Source organism: Callorhinchus milii, unplaced genomic scaffold (assembly GCF_018977255.1).
Source record: "Callorhinchus milii isolate IMCB2004 unplaced genomic scaffold, IMCB_Cmil_1.0 Scaffold15, whole genome shotgun sequence".
Lineage (NCBI taxonomy): Eukaryota > Metazoa > Chordata > Chondrichthyes > Chimaeriformes > Callorhinchidae > Callorhinchus > Callorhinchus milii.
In genome coordinates, this window is record NW_024704756.1 from 9,076,253 (window position 1) to 9,099,837 (window position 23,585).

Sequence of the window (23,585 nt, forward strand, 5' to 3'; positions counted from 1 at the left end):
CCACATGAAAATCTTTTGCCAGGTAAACCACCAAAATACCTATCTATCTAAGCACACGTTATTCAAAGATAGAATAACGTGTGCTTAGATAGATGGGTATTTTGGTGGTTTACCTGACTATTTTCTTCCCTCTGTAGATTAAATATGACTCACATTGGATAAATGTAAATAATAAGGATTTTGTGTCAGTCAGCCTTTTTTATTCTAAGTTTTCTTACATTTTGAAATGATTCCAATAAGATAAAGGTCAGATACAGTTCACTTTGCTCCATTTATCCCTCCGCCCCTCTCTCCCGTTCCAACATTAGCTGTCCTTTGAGTAGAAGAACCAATTTAGTGCTAACTTGTGCCAATTCACAGAAAATGTGCTCTGCTCTGACTCCTGTTTATTGGAACTGGTTTGCTAAAGCTCATTTCACTTAGGACTTATACAACCATCAGAGAGAAAAGAAATTGTATCCGAACATTGGTGACAAGAGTTAAATCGTAAAACTACTTGTATAATTGTTTTCTGGTGCTTTAAAAATATAGCCAATATACGAGAAACATGAGAATAAGTCAAATTTGACTATTTCGATTTTTCTTCCACTAGGCTTGGTTTTGGACAAGGTTTTCAGTATCTCCCATGTTTTTGTAGCAGGGAGATACCTTTCTGAAATGAGCATGCTGCTTTATCTCTCTTTTTATAAGCTTCTCTACAGCTGCTCTCATCAGTTAGGCTCAGGGCAGGCAGAGGGCTGGAATGCCAGATCAAACAACACTGTCTTCAGACCAGAAACTATCTATCAAGGTTATGACTTATCCAATTATAGGCAGCTCCAGTTTATGGGCTGGACAGTAAAGTGTTCAACAAATGGTAATTAGTCACACTTCTGGAGGCTTAATTGAATTACCTTTGACAGTGAATAGCAGACTTAGTGGGTGATCCTTTAAACCGGCTAACCTATAGGGCTCTCCAAAATCAATTAACCTATCAGACTACAAGCACAGCCACATCCTGTCTGACTAAAGGGAACATGGGAGGAGCAGTACCGACAGCAGTAACTGTGTTACAAGGTGAATGTACAACCCTACTACTAACATTGACCTCTGCTACCAAACATGAAAGCATCACGCAGAAGGGAGCATAGACCTGGAAAGAACCGAAAGAAATTGAGTATAAATCATCCAAATGATATACTGCTGACTGATACAAGCAAACTCCGTAAAAGGTTTAACCCCAGTGAGTCTAGTCAGCAGCAAGAATAAGTAAACCAAAATTGCTTCCATCTTGACCTGGCAAAAACTGCACCGCAAATCCCCCCTTGATTTTTTTTCAATGGCAGTTCACTTGATAGACCATAAATATTTATCCCAAAGCAAGTATGACCACATGTTATATAATTACATTTCCAATTATATATGTATAAACATACACACGCAGTCAGAAGCCGTTTATCAAAACATTTCAGAAACCAAAGAGATGAAAAGAAAAATTGGATATGCTGGAAATCTGAAATAATGTAAAACATACTGGAAAATGCGCCACTTGAAAGGCGGATTGCCAATGTTCTAGGTGTGGTCCTTCACCAGAAATTAATGATTTCAGGAGCTATCCTTCAGATAAGTGCATAATTTGAAATCACTGCACATGGATTCCAATGTTGTTACTGCATAAATGTGATTAATATTGTCTTATACACAATTGTTTTGTTTTCTTCAATGAAACAGTCTTCATTTTAAAAAAAATTAGGAAAAACCCCTCTCATTGCTGCTGCCTTTTGCTCTTTAATTTCATAAGAGATAATAGCATTAAAAAAAGTTTATAATCTCAATATATTTTCCCACAACGTGATATATACAGTAAGGAAAAGAATGAGGTGACTGTGTTTTGTAATTGTAAAATTATTATATTGTGATTATATCCCTCAATTATCCATTCAACCAGCGTGTACCATAATTATCAGAACAATCAGTTTGTTGGTTAAAAAGCCATGTGTATAGTGCCCTTCAAGAATCTGGCCTCTTTGTACAGAAGTCAACTGACCCTGGGTTTTCATCTTGTGGAATGAACACATTCACTGAAATTCCCTCAGACTTTTCAGCGTGTTTCACAACAGAATATAAGGGAGACAACATTCTTCTGTTCCTCCAGGCACAAATTAATTCATTTGTTTATATTTTTCTCCTTTTTTNAAACTCTTGCAGGTCTTTCACCCATATAAAATTCTCTATCAGTTACAGCAATGTGGGTTGTGACCTCTCCGCGACTAATGTTCTACAATTTGCCAGGAGGAGGAGTGTCATAAGCAGCGTGGATAGGAAATTGGTATTTCTTTTCCTTCCACCCCCACTGCTAGCAAGTTGCTTCCCCAGAGGCTAAGGATTTAAGTGATCAACTTAACCTGTTTTGTTCTTGTGTCGTTGCAGCACTCAGTTCAGAGTGACATTAGCAGAGTTCTGGGTTACTTCCCCACCCCTGACAAGGTAAGGTGTATGTTTCTGGAGGGGGATTATAAACAGAACAATGAAAGTTAGGAATAACTGAGACAATGCCTAATCAACCGGTTTATTAAATCATGGCAGATCTTTTAATCTCATTTTCCACCTTTTCCCTTTGCCAATTAATACCAGTTCACCCCAAGTATCTATCTGTGTGGAGTCCTGTAGCTCAGTGGTTAGAGCACTCGCTTTGCAAGTGAAAGACCTGGGTTCAATTCCAGGCAGAGGGCGAAACCTTGGGCAAGTTTCCTTACTCCACACACCTAATAATAATCCCTCCAAAACAATAACAAATTGGTCATTTTCAATCTACGACTGTTTGTGGGACATTGCTGTGCGCAATTGGCTGCCGCGTTGGCCCACAAATATACAGTGAATTCACTTTACAGTCTATTCTGTGAAGCGCTTTGGGACGTCCTCCCGACGTGAAAAGCGCTATATCAAATGCAAGGATTATTATTATTATTATTTTAAACTTCTCAATTGATACTGTCTGTACAGTCTTCTGAGACAATAAGGAAATGCTTCCTCATCTCACTTCTAAGCAGTTCATCTCCAATTTTAAGACTATGTCCCCTTGTTTTATGTTATTCTGCAGCATTAATCACCACCGCAGCAAAAAGCAAGGGTAGTAATTAATAAGTCCGCATAATATTAAAAACATCTTGATGAGAGGCTAAAAGCACTGGAAGTAATCAAGTTTAGATAAATTACAGAGCAGTACCACATTGATCTGATAATTAATCTGAACACCTTTATTGGATTTCTTATGTAGATACATTCATTCATCCAGTATCTTTCATATGCCTCCTGTTTAATATCCAGTTAAGTCCTGGATCCTGAAAAACAGATATGTTTAATCTTTGCTTTATTATTAAACAACAGGCTGTGGAACATGGCAGATATCATAAGTAGGTTCACGTCATATAGTTGGAAGAATATGACCAAATTTTGTTTTGCTTTGGTTTAGACAAAAATGGTGTAAATCTGATATTGGAATAATCCATTCAATATCAGTACTGCATATCTGATATTGAAATAATCATGTTGGCCTTTTTCTTGCCTGCCATACAGATCCAGTATAAATTGCTGCAACAAATCAGAGTGGTTCAGAACTATATTAAAGCCCTGGATTGAATGGGGAAAGAAGGTCAGATTATTATAGTTACAATACTCTGAACAATTATGCAGTATCAACACTGGCAACTGACTTACCATAGATGTAAAAACAGAACCAACTTTTATGAACTATATTTCCCTTATCATTCACTCTGATCAAAAGAATGCTGAATATAGTTGAGAGACCTACAGTTATTTTGAGCTGACCAGGAGATTGCAATACTTTTGCATTGGAGTGCTATAGTACATCTTGATTGACAGCAAGGGGTGGAATGTGGAAAGCATTTGCAGAGTTATGTCTCATCATGTAGAGTTGCTGACAGCCAACTCTTCAGTTCACTTCCTTTACAGACTGACGGGATTAATGCTGTAAATCTAAAATGTGTCAGACAAGTCCTATCCTCTGGAAAAGAAACTTTCATTCTTAATTGTTATATGCGTAGATGAAAGTTGGAACTTCGGTTAGATAAGTGCTTCTGGACAACATGTTCTCATGTTGCAAATAGGCGTCAAAAAACCTAGAAACTAATGAAAGAATTTAGAATGAAAACCAATTTTAAATGAACATTCTACATGAATTAACTTCACAAACTATATAGCATTGCAGCTGATCTATTCAGGTTGGGACGATTTTCATTATTGGTTGATTCTTATACAAAGCCCGCTCTGTCTTGCTGGGAGCTGCACAATTTCAATCTGAACATGTTGAATGGCTGTTAGGTTTGATCTGATTGTTGCAATGCGTTGTGAAGCTTTCGAGTAAGCATCATTACGCCCAGTTTAGATTATGTGATACACCTGCACAAGCTCTTTTTCTGGTTTAATTTCCAATGTTTTCTAATATCTCCAGACATTGAAAATTGAATCTAGTGAGTCAGAAAAGCCTAAAGGAGATGGTTTACCAGTGAGAGATTGAAATACGTGTAACAGGGCTCATATTATTGGGGGGGGAAAAAAAACACTATGTTGTGTGGACTTTTCAACTAGCTGTTTTGATAAAAATGAAAATGATTTCCATCTGTAGCTGCATATTTCCTTTTACACAAGACAGGAAGTGCAGAGATGACAGGAAATGTATTCGCAGATCGGTGGATTATGATGTTACTGAAAGGAATATTGGGGATGAGTCCTTTTATTTACCTGAACATTCTTTTGTAGCAGACTTCAGTCATAGAAAGTGCTTGCAGATGAAGTTCAACCAAAACAAAGTAGGTTTGGCAAATTATCTCAGTTAGGATTTCACATAAATGTCCACACAAATTATAAAAACATACAGTTAAAGGCAAAAGGCACAAAAGCATGGATCATTTCTGAAACTAAATTCGGATTTAGGGATGAGCATTTATCTGTGAATTATCATCATTAGCTTCTTCCTGTTCTGCACAAGGCAGAAATGAGTTCAAGTAGACAGTTCCTCAAGACTCCCTGCTCATTGCAGTTCAGAGCTGCAACATTGTGCGTATTCGATATCCACTTGGGATTGGTATATTACAAAATGCAATACAAAATTACATTTGTATAGCGCCTTTCACATTGGGAGGACGTCCCAAGGCACTGACCTTATATGCTGGGTGGGAGGGGGTAGAGGAGAATTGGAGGGAGAGAGAGAAAAGCGATTACTCTCTCACTTACGGTCTCAACATAGTGCAAAGCAGCAGACCAAGGCTGGATCACTCCAAGCTGAGGTCTGTCCTCTCTAACATTGCAGATTCGTGGCTAGGCTTTCAATCTTCTACCAAATCAAGTCTGCAGCAGCATCGACTACAAGAGTTGCTGGTTACCAAGACAGATCTTCCATGTTGAAGGACTGTTTCAACTGTCCCTGCTCAGCTGCCTGCATCAGTCCAAAAAGCATAGAATCCCAACAGGCAAGACGCATATGCTTCTTGTCCTGATTATCAAATCATCTCACAGACAGAGCTAACAGCTGGTACTTTGTCATTTAAGTGTTGAATTTAAAAAGCAAAGTTAGAGTTGCTTGCAGAACCAGAGATGTTGGATCATGCATTAACATGGGAAAGCTCAACTTAGTTTTGCACCTCAGTAAAAATCACTAAATATTTCTCTATTCTCTGGCAAACATCAGGGCTAATTCTATGAGACGACTGTCTCTATTTCAGTCTCTTCTGGCTGCTGCTCGTTGTTATGTAATGTAAATACAAAAAAAATTTTATGACAGAGGCAAATCTAAAACCTTGTCTACACAGGAGACTTTGTCTTGGTAAAAATCCAGGGTAATGTTAGAGATGAACAGTGTAATGTAGGCTGACACTCCAGTGCACTGCTCAGGAAATGGTACACTGCTGGAGGTGCCATCCTTCAGATGAGATATTAAATAAGAACCTGTCTGTCTGCTCTAGTGGTTTAAGGGAAAAGGTTGAATGAGATGATCTCAACTTGCACAACAATAGGAGTGTTTTACAACAGAGCCTTAAACCTCTGAGCTGAGGAGTGGGGGGGGGGGGGATGAACAGAGTTCCTTCCCAATCCAGTTGCTCTGTGAGAAAGTGGATACTAGGTGAGGGCAGGTTTAGGCTTGGCAGTGATAACCTTCTTGTTCAAATAGCCTGTCACTAATCAGGTTTGCTTATGAAAAAATTGGCTGTGTGCAAGACAATTGCTCGAGGAAGCTGTAGGAAGGGAAGAAAGTAAAATGGAAAAGAAAGAAGAGGAAAAAGGAAGAGGAGATAGGGATCTCTGGAGAGAGAGTGAAAGAGGGTAGAGACCTGCAAAAAGAGAAGGAAAAATAACAGAGAGAAAAAAGTTAAAGAGAGCAAGTAGGTGATGGGAATACTCTGCAGTTTTACTACAATTCTATTGTTTAAAGACAATATTAAAAATATTAAATGTAAGATATGTACAGAAAATATAATAACATAAAGTCCTGTTATTAAGTAGAGTCCTGTAGCTCAGTGGTTAGAGCACTCGCTTTGCAAGCAAGAGACCTGAGTTCAATTCTAGGCAGGTCAGGGCGAAACCTTGGGCAAGTTTCCTTACCCTACACGCCTAATAATAATCTCTCCAAAACAAAAGACAATAATAAATTGGTCATTTTCAATCTACGACTGTTTGTGGGACATTGCTGTGCGTAATTGGCTGCCGCGTTCGCCCACAAATATACAGTCAATTCACTTTACAGTATGTTCTGTGAAGCGTTTTGGGACGTCTAGAAGACGTGAAAAGTGCTATATCAAATGCAAGGATTATTATTAGTATTATTATTAAAGGCCAAGCAAATAATGCACAGATGCAAAAGTATTTTCCTCCAACACAACTTATAAAAGGTTAAGATGAATATATATATATCCCTCATTATTAATGTTTTGTACTAATGTCCATATAAACCATAAGTGTACTGTACTTCAAAACATCATTACAAAATGTTTGAAAATGTAAGTCGGTAGTGTCATTAAAAACTCCCCTAAAGTCCATGCTCATTGTTTAGTTCTACAGATAGAGTATTGGTCAGTTCTATAATTAACATAAGTATACCAATCCAGAATTCTTGTAAAGTAAACTCCTATTCTTGTAGGACCCCTCTATATTTATAGATCCATGTTGCAATGGTATTAAATGCCTTGCGGTTTATTGTCCCCAGTTGTAAAAAGATGTGTATCAGATGAAGTCTCTGGTCTCAAAGTGCCACTGGCTAAGTTTGTTTTCTCTTGAGTCACTTGAACTGGGTGCCCCAAAGGGCAGTAATCCAATACTGCCCTCAATGCCCCTGCAGGCTGTGTGTCACGAGGCCACTTTTCTGGCATACGCTTCTCCACACCCACACATGTTTGCCAAACGAACACTTAACCTTTTGGACCATAATTTGTTCGCAGAACCTTAGCAGAGCTGATGGAGTCAGCATGTGATAGATGAGTGCATGTGAGGCTTTCTACAGTGCTTGTCTTACCAACAAATAAGTATCATCATCACATTGCAAAGGAATACAAACTGAAAGCAGCAGTGTGTGGTGGAAAGATTAATGCATTGTAATAAAAAGGATACAAGTACATTGAGAGCTAGACATTAAATATCACCTTTATTCTTGCTATTCAAACTTTCTTGATGCTGTTTCTGAAATCAAATTATTTGCTTCAAGTTGTTTTTTTGTGAGCAATAAGTAAGTGTAGCATCCTCTTTTGAAAAACAACATCATGTTTCCTTATATGGCTTGTGGTTCAGACAGAAATAAAATTATAGATTCTGTAGTGAGGTTTTTGAGAAACTTAACAAAACATAGAATATAATTATAATAGAAAAACATCATGTACGGTCATAGATGCACACTGAGGAAATTGATTATTATGCTAAGCAGAAAAGCAGTCATGAACTTGTACTCACAAGTGTTTATTTTTTAGTATAGCTTGATGTATAGTATTTCACAAAAAGGCTTGGTTTTAAAACAAGTAATTCAATCAAAATGTATTTTCCTTTTAAACCAAATTTTGCTTCAACTGATTTTTCTTAATCTGAACTAACAGTGTGATAGGAGCCATTCATTGAGGTTGGGGGAGAAGATGAATCATTAGAAAAGCATTGAACAATGTTTAACATTTGCTTTTTACTATATCCCTCTGCTAATGCAACCCTACACCTTATTTGTCTCTTTTACTGCTTCAAGGAACTGCATTGACAGTTGCAGTAATTTACCTTTACTAACACTCTTTCCTGGTCAGCATACTGTACAACTGGTTTCTTTCCCCCACATATTCCCTCCTTTTGTTCCTTCCTTCCATTCTAATTATTTTACACTTATTTAAATTGAACTGCATCTGCCATTTTTCAGCATAGCTACCAAAAAGAGAGAGTAAATACAAAATACCTTTGCAACTTCAACAGTTTCAGCCCCGTAACCTGTGTGTAAAATAAATGATTCTGGCATTTAGTATAGTGCCTTATCATACTGTCGAAACACCTCAAAGTGTTTTACAGAAATGTACTGTAAAGTACTATGTATTTGTAAGCGAACTCGTAGCTAACCAAAGAGAGAAAATGTCATACTTACAAGTTAGAAAGAGTTAACTGGAATACTGGAATAATAAGCATTTTTCCTGATGTTACTGGAGCTTTTCCATGTGTCAGACTCAGAGGTATGCGGTTTTTCAGGATCAATTTGCACACACATGCCAGTCAGACAATCCTGTTTTGTGAACTAATGACATTTCCTAGTGAACTGCCTGTATTGATTGGCATTCTCCCTGTGGTCTGACAATGTTCCACATCTAATCTCTGTTTTTGGATTTCACATTTCTGTTTGGGCTTTTAAACTGTATTACAGATTATTTTTGAAAAACATAAACAAATTAAAAATCTAATAAATTGAAATTCTGACTGTTGTAACAATCTTTGTTTCATATCTCAGATCTCTGCTGAACTGCCAGATGGAATTTTTTATGCTGTGTTACAATCAGTATCACCTTGAACTGAATGAAATCCATGCACATGGATGACTCGGGAGCCAATTGAATTGGCAGCATTGATTTGCTTAGTTGCCATTTTTCTGGTGATCTGCTCTAGCGACACAGGTAAATACCAGACCTGCCAGCTTTGGGTTTTCAATCTGTTACAACTAAATGTGTGTCTAACATAGCACACCACCATCACATTGGGCATAATGGCTATTTGTGTTGAATTTTCTGTGCTTTTATGTTTCTACATCTACTTGTTATTGATAACAGTCATGGTGAAATTGACAGCCATTTTCCGGCATCTCAGCAGGAGGGATGCATGTCGCAATAAGTGACCCGTGAGGAGTTACAATGGGAGGGGATAAAAATATTCTTCGCCCATGTTGTAATTCGGAAGTTTAATTCTCTGACTGAGCTAACTCACCTCATAACCAGCAATGTATCATCAAATGCAATAGGCCAGTTGTTGTATTTGACCTTGAATACGACCCTAGATTGTCATCCTCTGCATTACTTGGTTTTGTCTGTTAAATGGAGGTCTCGCATCTGCTACTTTAAAGCATGGTCAGGTAAGCATTAAATATGATTGATCAGTTGAAAAAGAGATAAACATTTCGCTGTTGTAAGTCAATGTGTTCCTAATTTTGACATTGTCAAGGAATCAACTTTTAATTTCAAAGCCAATTTGCCAGGAAAGCTGTTCATATTTAGTGAAACATGCTTTAGCTGTTTTAACTTGAATGTAAGAATCTCCTGTATAAAATAAAAAGCCCAGTAGAAACATTACATGCATCAAACAATATTATTAATATATAGGACCTTAAGTAAGCATTGTGAAATGGATATTGCGCATTACCTTAGCAAGGTTTTAGGGTTGGCAGATTTTACCAGTCCAAAACCATAAAATGAACAGTGAAATCATGGCTTGAGCTTGTTTCCTTTTCTGCTGACGAGATTCATTGAGAACATTAATATGTAATGTTTGTACAAGATACCTATACTACTTTAAAGAAAAAGTAGTTCCAGTAGCCAGTTTGTATTTTAAACATTCCTGAAATAGATTATCAAAACAATCAAAATGAAATGTTAGATGGGACGTAAACTGACCTTACCTCTGTCGGTTTAATTAATTGTTTGATCCATACAAAGGGGTATATACAAAAGTGAGTGCATAAAAATGCATTGTTTGTTTACAATGTTCAGTTTTATTTGTATATTGTATCATAACTGGATAGAACATAACTTTATTTTATGATAGTAGAAATTTTGCAATTTAATTGTTTGAATTATGATTTATTCATATAATGCACTGTGGAAACATTCCTGGGATACAAGCCAATGATATTACTTCAGGCGCACATGAGCTGTGAGTGTTTTAGTCTCTGGCACCTTAAGGATTCAAGTGTCGATTCCTCCTAGTTGATCCAAGACTGTGAATGCTAGTAGACCATGTAACAATGGGGGCATCACATCTGATTGTATGTGATACCCTACTTGTATTGTAATGGATCCTGGTACTTGTACATTACCGATCAGGACGCAGTGGTGAACTATTATGAAGTAGTGGATGTTTTACTGGAATATTTAGAGGTAGAATTTTCCAGGTCTGAGTACAAACAGGCTACAACAGCAACAAAATTACATTTGTAAAGCACCTCTCACATCGGGGTGACGTCCCAAGGCGCTGAACAGTCAATTAACTTACTGTTTTTATTTTCAAGCATGTTATCACTTTCCCCATTTTGTAGTGAAATTGTTTAGACTTGGTAGCAGGCAGAAATCGAATATATATTTTATAACCCTGGATATGGTCACTATTTTAAGGATGATGAAGTTAATTTAGCTGTTAACTTACTACATTTTGCTATTTAATTTATATCTCATTCCAAAGGCTTTCCAGGTGGCCCCATATATAACCAGATGAACCAATGTAATAAAACACAAACATAATAAAATGAAAACATACATACTGCTTTCCTTTGGGTGGGGAATAAGGCCCAGATGTGGCCTTAACACCTCCTTTGAATACACAGGAAGTTTCCCTATGGAAATAGTACATGCAGTCTCTGAACACAAATTATTCCTGAATTTAGCAGCAATATTGAAAGTTCCTAGATTGAACTAGAAAGCTAGTCCTTTCCGAATGACACTCCAGATTAAGGATGTTATAAGCATAAGATTGATCACAAATAGATTAATAGGAGCAAATTACAAAGCAGTAACAAAAACGAGCATCTGAAATAATTTATCAATGTGCAAGCAAAGCTATACCAATATGTAAATCTTTTATGAATCCTGAGATTAGTACCCACTTCTAGTACTCACTGTTATTTTGATCCTACTTGTTTTATGTAATACAATACATGTCAAGTGTAATGGACTTGGGTTGAACTGACTCCAAGATGACATGTCAAGTAGAGAACAGAACTGAATCTACGGTGAGCTGAATCTATTGTGGACACAAGAGTCCAACACTTCAACCAGGCAGGTCAGCAGTAATTCAAGCTATAATTGATAATTGATCAACCTGCCTGACTCATGAATGGTGTTTGACGCAGTAGACATGCCAATTGGAGGGGCAGGATTCTTTCTATTCAGTTTCTGACATCCCAGCAAGGTAATGTCCACTGGACAAACAGGAAGGAGTAGGAAGCATATCAGTACCTCATATTAGAATCCTGCTTGGTTATGTAGTACTTCTCACCAATAGTTACTGCATATCTTAAAGAGTTGACAACTGACTTTGATCCCCTCAAATTAGATTATACATGAACTCAGTTTTCCAAAGTTCAAAGTTACCATCCACTGCCTCATTTATTTAACCTTTTATGCTCAATCTCATGACCTTGCACTTTTATAATCACAAAATTGCTTCTATTTAGCTCTAAACATCTTCAAAGCTAACGGCCAAGAATCCAAGCATTATAGGCCAGAGGGTGTTCATTTAGCTTATTTTAAAGTCACTGAAACAATTAAATATAATGACCCATTATGATCAAATCCAGAGCAACAGAAACCTGACATTTATTCCATGGATCATGCAGCAAATCCATTGCGAGTTAAGAGGAACACAATATAAAGCAAGAACAAGAAAAGTAAATGGTTAAAATGAAATGTTGTGCAATGGTAACAATTTTCAGATGTCCATGAATAAATACAACAACTAAATTTCATTTACTAAAGGAAAGATTTGATTTGGATTAGAGAATGTAAATCCTAGTGGCAAATGGTGTCAGTTGTCAAGTAATAATATGAAATTACTCTAGTGTTCAGTTCTAACAATTTGTCATATACTTTCTTGAACATTAAATTATGATTTCACATATTTTCCCAATGAAGTCACACATGCAAGTTGTCGGCAGCTAGAGTAATGGATTTTGAATGTGTTTTTCCTAAGCATCGTTGTAAGTAAGATCCTAGCGAGGTTCATTGCTGGGTGTTGGAGGGCAGGCTGTATTTCACAATGTGAAGGAACATCTTCCTTAACAGATGTTACTTTCATTACTTCCATGTGATACAGAATAAGGATACCAGATACCCAACAAGCCATAAACCTTGAAAAAATGGGTGCCTGCAACAGCATATACATATCCTAACCCAGCCTTGGTTCACAAATGTTTTTTTTTGGGGGGGGGGGTGGGATGGGAGGGGGGATGAAACAAATTTTCCTTTGTGAGTTGGGTGACAGATAAATCTAATTTCTTCAATATAGTACTCAGTATATTCATTCACGTGAACATGCAGATGAATGCAGTTATGCAGTTTGTCCTTTTGTAATATTAGTAACTTTGGAGAAACTGCAAAACTGCAGGGTCTGGGCAGGCCACCCACCATGTTAACTTTTTGTTAATACTTACAGAAACTAAATCCAGACATGGACCTTTTGTATCAACAAACATGCTATCGTACTATAGCAGTCAGAAGACACAACGCCGTCTAATAAACCAGTCCTGAACATATCCATGTTACCCAGCCTCATATAAGATCTGAACAGAGCAGAAAGTCCATCATACACATATCCCACCACCCTCGTCTTGTTCAGCTCTACAGCTTTAAATCTTAGTCAATGGATAATGCTACCAATGCTAATAGGATTTAGTTATTTGACAAATGGAAAAAAAACAACCATTAGATGTCTCAACAGCTCAGTTGGCATCATTGTTCCAACATTTCTGGAGGACTAATTTGACTTCTGCACTGCACACAGATCCAATAATCTCCACTTGATCTCAAAAATCAACAGGCTTCAAATTTATCTTTGCTCACCTCCTGTGAAAATATCGAAATGCAAATCAATCTTAATAAATACAGAAGTGGTTCCTTAGGCTTGGGCCAGTATTTCTGAGAGGTATGGTACAGATTACCTACACAATAGGTAGTCTGCCTCAAATAATGGGCAACTTCATGGGTTTGAGACTGTTGAGCATTTAATAATTATTCTTTGCTGTTCCTGCATTAGCAAAATGTAGGATTAATGGATACAGGATCAAGTTTCATTTGGAAATGTAGGTTAATGATTTCTCTACTAGAAAATTCTGACCAGATTTAATTCTCCAAATTAAAGCTGGTCAGAATTTCTGCTAATGTTAAAAAGCATAATTCATTCCAGAATGCACTTTGAACATTTTATACCAGCAATGAATGCATACTTTATAGGACTGAACACTCAGCAATTCCCACAATTGTATAAAATTGTTTCAAGGGGAGCCTGTGAAGCTAATCTTGTTTTTATGTGTTAGCCACTGAACCAGATAATCTCACTTTTCATTTCTGAGTGTCTAACTAGATCGCTGCGCAAATTAAACAGGTGTATTGTGTAGCTATAATATATCCACTTTCAGGATATGTCAAGTTACAGAAAGCAAAAGCTTAAAAGTAAAAATATTAAGTCATGTTTAACTCCATGAAAATATTCTGTACAAATGATACAAAAAGTACAATATTTATCTTATTATCTCCCCCCAAAAAAGTACTCAGTGCTCTACATATTCAAATGAAAATGCAGTGTTAGTGTTTATTTTATCAGTGAAGATTATCACGGGAGTAATAAAATATGGTCAATGTGTAGATTTGTAATCAGATTTAAATTATAACGTGATTATGGGTTCACTATTTCTGCTGATTCGCCTGCTTTCGTGGACTTAAGTCAAAGTCCCATTTTTCTGAATTCATTGGGAATCATAAATACCACAGATCAGTTTTGATCCGCTTCCTTGTATTTTTTTCCCATTTAAAATATGCAATTTTCGTCATTTTTAACCCCCCTCCCCTCCCCCAAGTAAGTCAGTTGTATCATTCAGATGCAACCTTTCACATTAAGCGTATGTGTAATATTGTGTGCATATACATTTTAGTGCCTGCTGAGTTGGGGACTAAATTGTTACAAAGCCAGGTCATGTCTGTTTGTGCAGGAACAGTTTTAATTGGGTACATTGGTTGGGATTGATTTTTTCCTTCTGCAAATTAGTACAGACCAGCTGGTCTGTTGAATTCCTATGCTGGTTGGCAATACTGGTGTTCAGGAATCTTCAATCACTGGTAGAAATGCACTTTATTTCTAAACTAAATGCTTGCTCCATGCATTACAATGGAAATGCCTCGTAGCTTTTAAATCAGGACTACAAATGGCAGGGTGCTAGTAGCTGGTAAATGTCAACAGCTCTAAGATTTGTTTTTGGTGGGAGTGGGGGTGGGAGGGGGGAGTGTGGAGGAATTTTCAAATAAGTCTCAATTCAATCCCTATGTAAAAAGGAACAAAATTATACTGAAACAGGATTTTTCAGTCAGCTGAGCGTGTGCTGTTCCCTGAAGTGCAAATGTAGTGGGGAGATACTCCTTTGCAAACCTTTGCTCAGTTGCCTGAAAGAGCTCATCATAACCGAGGTACAAGTTCTACGTACGAGTACAATTACTGAAACTCAAGAGACAATGTATTTTATTTCACGGTAAAGGTGAACAAAGAAGTGGATTAGGAAAAGGACTATTCAAACCTGAGAGTATTATGCTAGATTCAAAGCTGACATTGATTTTCCCGATGGATCTGGAAGGAGCACTTCATCCACTGATCTGTGCTTCCTTTACAACCAATTAACTCCATCACCTCCTGTCCATCTTTGTGATTGTTTCTCTCTCTTGTTGATTCAGACATACAGCAAAACAGGGAACCCGTAGCGTTAAACGTTTATGGCTTAACGTGCGTTTAAAATGATTCAACATGACATTATATTGTAAACCAACCCCTTCCTCGTCGAAATGTGGGATTCGGAAAACATCAACTGTTGCACTCGATTGCGATTTGATCAGGATCAAGAGTGAGGGCACTGCTGGTGTGATGGGATCCAGACAAAGGGTTTGTAAACGGAAAATAGGGACAAACGCGACTCTTCCGAATTATTAATGCTATGTGCTATTTCATTAGTGCAGTGATGTGATTCGTTTTGCCAATGAACATGATCAAGTACGCGCAGGATGAGACGATCGGTTGAGTTTATGAATTGATAGAGGAGCGAACATTTGGGCATTTTGAAACGAATTATTGCAGGAATAGAGTATCCTCAATCGAGGTGTCTAAACCAGTTATTTGCGGACCTTAGCATTGTGTAGGAATATGATGAAGCGTCAGTTGTATTTTTTGTAAACTGATATTCCAAACCGAATCCTTGGACGGAGGGGTATCAGTTTGTTTTGGGGTGTGGGCTTATTGCTAGTTCTCTTCTGCAAAACGTCTTATAATAAAATTACACACAAACGTTGCTATTTACACTGAAATTGGTAATTTAAGGAAGTTCAGATGCGTTGCACGCCACCAAGAGTTTTATAACAGCTCTGTTTGTCGTTAGATCTCACGTTAGTTTTACACCCAATACACAGTGACACTCAATGAACATTTCCTGCTGCAATTTCCTGTGGCCATTAATTTATATGACCTTTAATATTCTCTGTTTCCTAACGGATCATTTGTTCCAAATGTCAAAGTTTCGAAAGTTCTTTCAAAGAAATGCCTCTTAAATGCAACTGTATTAGAGACTGGGATTGGCTGCCGGTTGCCATTGAGCTTTTCCAACTCCCAAAGTTCTCTCAGTCACTGGCGTGTTGGCGTTTGGTGGTGGGCTGTTTTGAGTGATCAATTTAAATGGATGTGTTGCTAGTCTAGAAGATGCAGCCAAGTTGTAGCCATATAAACTGTAAGGGCGACGCACAGAAAAGTTGTACAAGTCTTGGTGCATTGGATTGTCTTGAGAAATTGTGCTTCGAGGCTGCATGATTTGAAGATGGGAAAAGGCAGCATTGGGCACTTGCACTCCATGTCCATTGAGGTCTCCAGCTTTTCCATGGTTTGTCGTTAAAGCGTTAATTGAAGAGAAATAGGGGAGACGAAACATCAGAGATGGGGATCTCTGAGTGGCAAAGATTTCTGACGGTGAAGTGTTGACTCTCACCCGGTCATATGATGGTGGATAGGTAAACCGCTGAGGACCCATGTTTCTGCCAGAGGTGTAACAAATGGGGAAGTCTACATTACAAAGATGAGCGTCTCGACAAGTCATCCCAAGAGTGTTTGAGGTCACATGAAACAAGGGTGGAGAGCAGGAGGGAGAGATTACCGAGGTCAGAGAGCATGGAGTCTCAGTGTAGGTTACTTGCGAGGAGTCTGAGCACCTACCTGAAAATTAAAATCGTACATAAATTAAGTTTTGTGTGGAGTAATTGTACAACCTTAACATGAGTGCCTGAGATATCAAGGGCTGTGTACTTGCAGGCAGCAAGCATGTGTTGTGTGCTCATGCATTAGAAACGGGGACTTGCTTTCAGATTGGAAATAATGGTTATTTTATGCAAATGCGATTATATTCGGTTGTTGCAAAAGTCTTACGTACCTCTAGTTTGTATATTAAAAGCCTGAAAATCCAGTGTTGGTACCGCAGCTCTCCAAGGATAGCTGTCTATGACTCCTTCCAAACTCACTCTGCATGGAATACAGGAATACAATCTTATTTTTAAAAAGTTATGGTTTTAATAATCGCGTTGTTCAGAAAAATCAAAACGAATTAAGATCGTGCATTTGATATGCTTTCATTCCAACAAAATCCAGCGTTTTTAATAGTTTTTTTTAAAAAACGATGACTGACTGCATTTAACAAAATGAAAACCATCTTAAAAGATTTCTGACCTGCACAAGCAATGGTTAAAGGAGTGTTATTTGTAAATGTGCTTCTAACTCTGATTTGAGAACTTTGTGAACCAAATAATTTGAAACGCCTTTGGAATTATGCAAAATATACAGTCATTTTACAGCATATCCTGTGAAGCACTTTGAGATGCCTCAACTACCTGATAAATGATTACTCTCGGTCTGTCTGGGTGGATGTGGAACAGTTTAAAAGTACCTGTTTCTTCCAGGGTCCCTAAATCCTTTGGCAAATGGATTTCTGTCGATTTTCAACCTCGTAATCTACAAACGAAAGGAAATATGAAGCTCCAAATACAACCAGAAAGGCTCACGTTATATGAAACGCGAATAATTTACGAGGGTTAGTCAATCCCATGAAGAACATATGAATATAGTGGCGAGGGTTACAGCTACCAGAGGCTCAGTGTTATTGTTGAGTGGCTACTTGAGAATCAAAGTGATTTAACATCAGAATAAGTAGTTAGTAACAACGATAATCAATCTATTACCTTATAAAACGACTGTTTCTTAAGAGCAACGAAATATTTAACACTACGGGTGCCAAAAAATTCACGAGGAGGCGGGAGAATATTCCAATATAATTGTGACAAACTTGAAATATCAATTGGGAGAGATTCCTATTGTATTTTGATGTGATGTGATGTGAAGCCGAGCTGGACCCTGGGGGTGAGCGTGGCTTTTTTGGAAGCTGTGGGATCTGCACAGTACCTGTTGGTTCTGGTAAGCTGTCACTGTTGTGAATTCAGTCTCCGGAAAAGAAAACGTTTGTACTCCATCTGTCGGGAGAAGCTGATTTACCGACAGGTTAGCGTCCGCCTGCTTCAAGATCACATGCAGCCGCGGTTTATACTTGTGCATGGACTGCAGAATAATCTGGGGGAAAGAAAAGAAAGACTTCACCCAATTTCTCGTGTTTATCCACGTTAAAGTGTATGTGGGTGTGGGTGGTGGAGGTGGTGGGGGGTGGGTGGGGAGTGGGGAGGGTATAAGTTTGACACAAATTAACATATTGGAAAATAGATCAATTGGAAATGAAGTGAGAGTTATGGAGGAAAATGGGACAACTTATTTGCACCAATAACATCCTATAAACAACCAATCAGAATTTGGTTTAATGTGGCGGCTTCTCGCCGCTAAACCTTGTAAAGCGCTTAATACAGAATTACGCTCAAACGCAGTGACTGTTATAGGCAAAGACAGCAGGAAGGTCAAGAAAATAATTCTGCAATGGAGAGACCCATACGTGTGTTTTGGTTGAAGGATAAATACTGACCAAGACACACGATTTACTATGATTGCCTTTCAAATAAGCTTCTGACTGGTGTAACACTATGAGATTACAAAGACCCGTGTCCATATCAAACACATCCTGATGTTGTTGACTAAATAAAACATATAACTATTAATTTAATTTAACCGACAAGAGGATTCACACTGACACATGGCAAGGTCAGACACAATCATTAGAAGTGTCGCCTGTGGTTCAGAGGCAAATCAAACGACCATATTTACAGGGCCACAAAAGTCAAATGTTCTTCAAAGCAAAGCATTCGCAGCAATTTAGTTACATACGCACGTGTAAAGGGTTAAATTGTGGCAAACATCCTGTTTTTTTTTCTCTCTCTCGGTGAATTCGACTTGTATGGCTAAGATCGCATTTAAAAGAACGAATGCCTACATGTCCCTTATCATCCATGTCGTTGTTGGTGAGTTTCACTCGGTCGAAACTGACGATCTGTTTCATCCAAGTTTCCCCTGAAGCAGGAGAATCGGGGTGCACATAGAGCCGGGGGCTGAGCGAGGACTGTTCGGTGTTCCCAGCCACCATCCACTGAGAACTGTGATACACGTACCTGCCAACAGCATACAACAAGTCAGCAAGTCAAACAAGCTCCTTAATTCACTGTGGACGGGGGGGGGGGGGGGGGGGGTGGGAGACGGGGGTGAAAGAGATAAAGCCCAAAGCTTGAGAGTTATGAGACTGGGACGTCGTGTTCAATGTTGCATTGCTCCATCTGCTTTGCTTTGCCTTGAGATATTTGCGACGATATCATCTACATTCGGCTTGATTTATTTGCGGCACATGGTAAGCGTCTCAGAAGCTGCCTCTCAGCCACAATTTTGCTTTTTCCTCAACTTCTAATTTTAATGGATGCAAAGACGGCGCGTTGTATTATCACAGTTCAAGTTGCTGAACCCCTTGTATTAATTCCATTCAAATAATTGAGGAAAATGGAGCGCTCCCACCCCCCCCCCCCCCCACCCCCCAAAAAAAAAATTCCTGAGGCATCTCATAAACTTTGTTCGCGTACATGTTATGACATTTCTATATCTTAGCATATATTGAATGTTTTATACTTCTAAAATAAAATACCGCTTTACTACTGCACGAGTTCCCATTTAAATAAAATAAGTCGATGAAATCCAAAACAGAGCGAGCTCCCAACATTTGCTCAGGGATTTGGACTGGTCTGGTTTCACTCTTTAACAGCAATGTGGTATGTGCCCCGTTTCGCCCAGACAATATAGAGTCAATTCACTTTACAGCATATTCTGTGAAGCGCTTTGAGACGTCTAGAAGACGTGAAAAGCGCTATACCAAATGCAAGGATTATTATTATTATTACCTGTATCTCTTGGAATCCACTGGGACAATGTCCATGGCGATATAATACTGCTTCATGAGATCCAGACCCTTAATTTTCACACGTACTGCGGGAAACATGCGCCTGGTACAGAGATGAACCACCCAGTTAATTCGCTTCTTGCCCATCATAACAAGCCGCATGTGTATTGATAACGAAATGTTTTCAGATTCCATGCATTTCTGTTATAAAATTGTAAATGCACTTCCTAGCATCTAAACTGCTTGTGTTATTGTCAACACGAACTGTCCGTGTCTTCTATTCTGTATTTTCTCAATCCGGGCAAAGTTTTTAAGGTATCTATCTGCAGTAAAGATACATTGATAGGCGTAGTTATAATTTAAACATATAACAAACCACAGATTCAGTTAACCGACAAGGCATTGACTACATTTACAAACGATGAAATAAACTGTGGGATATGTACAATCGAATCCCAGACGATGAAATAACCAGCAGTGGAGTTCACTGCCATGGAAATAGTAAACCAGTACAAGCCATTAAACCAGTCAGGTTTGTAGAACAAGGAAACCAATCAGTGTCCTTGTCTGGTACAGACAAATTGCCCTGAACTCTGTTTTCTCTCATTATTATTATTATTATTATCTCCATCATCCCAATAAGGTCCCCAAACTTGTGCCGAAGTATGGAAGTGACGCTCCATAAATCGAAACCCTTTACTAAACAATAAATGGAAGGTACTGATTCAATGTCGATTGAATGCAACGTCGCCTTCGTACGGATTAACCGGAGGGTCTCTGAGTCGGGCTGACAGAGTGTGTTGCTCACCTGCCAGCTTTGGTAATGATCATTTCCGTCCCAATCTCGTGAAATCGTTTCCAAAGCTCTGCTCCCTGCAGCTCCACCTGCACAGCCAGACAGACCGAGCTGATCCCCGGGCAGGGAGGCGGCGACAGGCAGCTCCGGGCTCTGGCCCTCTGGCCCTTAGCTTCTTCCCCTGAATACATGCAAAATGGGAAAGTATTTATTTCCTCAAACCACACGAACAAAAAATCCCCAAATCCACTCACATCCCTTCCCTCCTCCCTCCTCCCCCCCCCCCCCACCACACAAAAAGAAGGAACTGTTTCTCACACACAGTCCTGCAGCACGTCTCCATCTGATGTTTATTTTGGCCACTTGTTCCCTCGATGGCAAATATTGGACAGAACATTGAAAAGTAAGGACTCACGAAAAAAAACACACACATATCACCGGTTTCTCAATAGAGGTAACTCTGTTTGGGCTTCACATGCAGTCGAGTTTAGATTTTCTGATGACAGGTCCTCCCGTGTGTCTGGCTCTTTTGCTGTCTGAATTAATAGGGATTTCGATGCCAAATTTAAACGAGGCAAAAAGTAAATTGAACACGTTTTAAACTCGATGGGGGGTTTTCACCCGAATGATCTCACTTTGGGGTTTTTTTTTAAACAAAAGGCCGACGGTTCTGATCCTCACTGTTGAAATACACAGCAAAACAACAACGGCTTCTAACCCCCGGTTAACGCTCGATGTCTCTGCCATCAGGACATGTAGTAACTAACCAGATTCGTTCCCCCCCGTGTCCTGAACCGGATCAGGGGGTGTGAGTCTCCCCATCGGATGAGCCCTCGAAGTTGCATCTTCGTGGTCTTCCAACTTCCTCTTCAGGGACTTCCCCACCAGAGATTCCACCGAGAAAGCGTGAGCTCGAGAACTCAAAGCCATCGTTACGTGAACATGAAACCTTGGCACAGTCAGACCGGGTTCAGGAAAACACGCGGCGAGACGGACTGAAAGGTACCGTGCGGGACAAGCCTCGTGTCTCGGGTTGTGCTCCAGAACGAGTCCCATTCCAGTCACCAGCAAAACTTCGCCAGAACCGGCTCCTGGGTCGGAGGGTCTCGGAGTGCAATCCAGTCAAAGCCACACTTCATGTTCCCGATGGTCCTCCTCCTCCTCCTCCTTCTTCTTCTTCTTCGGTGTCCCGAGTGTTGGGTGAGGGAGACGCGGGTTGTTTTCCAAACCGAACCGACCCGTCGGTCGTGAAGCCAACGAAGGGAATTGCGAGTGAAGGAGTCCCCGGGACCCTAACCGTGAGTTGTCCCCGAGGAAGAGTTTCTCTGCAGTGGTCAAAAGTGCAGATAACGCTGTGCAGGTCCCCCGCACCGCTTTGTGTCTGCGTTATGTGAACGCGCGTATCGGAATGACAGAGCGTGTGGCACAGACCAGACACGGGTCCGCCCACGTCTTGTTAACGTGACCCCGGGTTCGCTCCCACTTTGGCAGAGAGACGATCTTGAAAGGGAAATGATCTAATCGGGGACGAAAATCGCATTAACGCGGTCCGTGAGGGGTACCGAAAACTTTTTGTTTTCGACCAAATCCGAGCATCGACGTAAAAAAAAAAACCCCCCTCGCAAAAGTCTCCCCCCCCCCCCCCCACCCCCGTAGGCAAACAAAACCTTTCACTCGTGCGCTCTCGCATGTGGTAGGGTTTGTAACGAAATGTATTCCCTTTTCGTCGAACAAGAACTCAGGATGTCCGCCTCACTGGGGCGGGTGATTTCCTACAGTATATATTAGCCTCGATGGGTCCTTCTTTCAGAGGTCAGGAATGTGGATCAATAGAATACTGTGCAATAGTTTTGCTGTCCTTATTGTGCGCGTTTATCTTTGCAATTGTCACCTGTGGATGTAATCAGGACCCCCCCCCCCCCCACACACACACACACACACACACACTCACACACTCACACAGCCCCCGACCTTTGCACACACTCTGGTCTGTCTGCCGTTTGGGGGCCAAATGGTATCGCCGACCCTGAGAAAGTGGGGTTGGAGGTGCAGCTGTAAGAGTTAGTTCAGTGCTGACAGCAGTACAAGGTGAGGTCAGAGGGTGAGACCACAAGGCAGGACTCACAGGACCCGGAGAATAAGGTTCCACTTCAGACCGTCTCGCCGTCCAATGGAAATGTTGACGTTTTGGAGGTGTTCCAGCAGATCCTATCCTTCTTTTTGAGTTCGTCCAGGAACATTTACCTGGCTTTAACTAGGCATGTCCCCCCCCCCCCCCCCCCCCCACTCCCCTTTGCTTTGATTGTTATCCATTAATTATACATTAAGGATACTTTCACAAACTTTTGGCAAATAGAAAACAGTACGGAAAACAATCCCGGAATATGATTTGGCTCTCCATATATCCCAAAGGGACTCGTATACATTCTGATGTAGATGACAGCGGTTCTTAAACATTCCTGGTTAACGCCGTCAGTTACCCCCAGGGTCCGCAAACCTAAAATACTTTTTTTGTCCAATTTCCCCCAAAGATTTAGTGGGACTCGACTCTGTTAGTAATTTGTACTTGATATAAATTGTTGGAAATAAATCTAAAACACGACCTGATCAAACTGTTAAATCCCATTTCACAGAAGCTCGGATAACTGATAGTGACACCGGGAATAAATTGTTTTATTCACCTTGTGTATTCATGAACTGCAACTCCTGTTTGGGGTTTCGATTTCCCGTTCTCTGCCAGTGAAAAGAAAATTTGAACTCAAATTATAATAACACTCAATTTGCAATGGACTTGTCGCTTTGCACACAGTTACACACCTACACACACGTTTATACAATTAAAACGTGAACTGAAAAATGAAGTAGACATTCGTTGCAGAAATTGAAAAAATGCACACAGAACATCGATTTTGTTTTGCAAAAAGACATGGTTATAATAATAATAATAATCCTTGTATTTAGGATAGCATA

General features: G+C 39.5%; 1 protein-coding gene across 1 annotated transcript; it reads right to left on the reverse strand.

Annotated features, from left to right (window-relative positions):
- Positions 1-14,990: 14,990 nt before the first annotated feature.
- On the reverse strand, positions 14,991-21,978 carry LOC103177787 (T-box transcription factor TBX22-like). The gene is made up of 8 exons (XM_007892120.2): positions 21,383-21,978; positions 20,628-20,796; positions 19,821-19,922; positions 18,872-19,046; positions 17,902-18,066; positions 17,390-17,454; positions 16,880-16,968; positions 14,991-16,665 (listed from the first exon to the last, which is right to left on the reverse strand). The coding sequence occupies exons 1-8, from the start codon at positions 21,669-21,671 to the stop codon at positions 16,022-16,024; spliced, it is 1,698 nt and encodes a 565-aa protein (XP_007890311.2). The 5' UTR covers positions 21,672-21,978; the 3' UTR covers positions 14,991-16,021.
- Between the last annotated feature and the right edge of the window lie 1,607 nt (positions 21,979-23,585).

Excerpts from the sequence above, each read along its gene's own strand:
- LOC103177787 (XM_007892120.2), bottom strand. The coding sequence starts at position 21,671 with ATGGGACTCGTTCTGGAGCACAACCCGAGACACGAGGCTTGTCCCGCA. Across the intron at positions 19,923-20,627 it reads ATCATTACCAAAGCTGGCAG|GCGCATGTTTCCCGCAGTAC; the intron begins GTGAGCAACACA and ends TCTCTGTACCAG. Across the intron at positions 19,047-19,820 it reads GTGGATTCCAAGAGATACAG|GTACGTGTATCACAGTTCTC; the intron begins GTAATAATAATA and ends TGCTGTTGGCAG.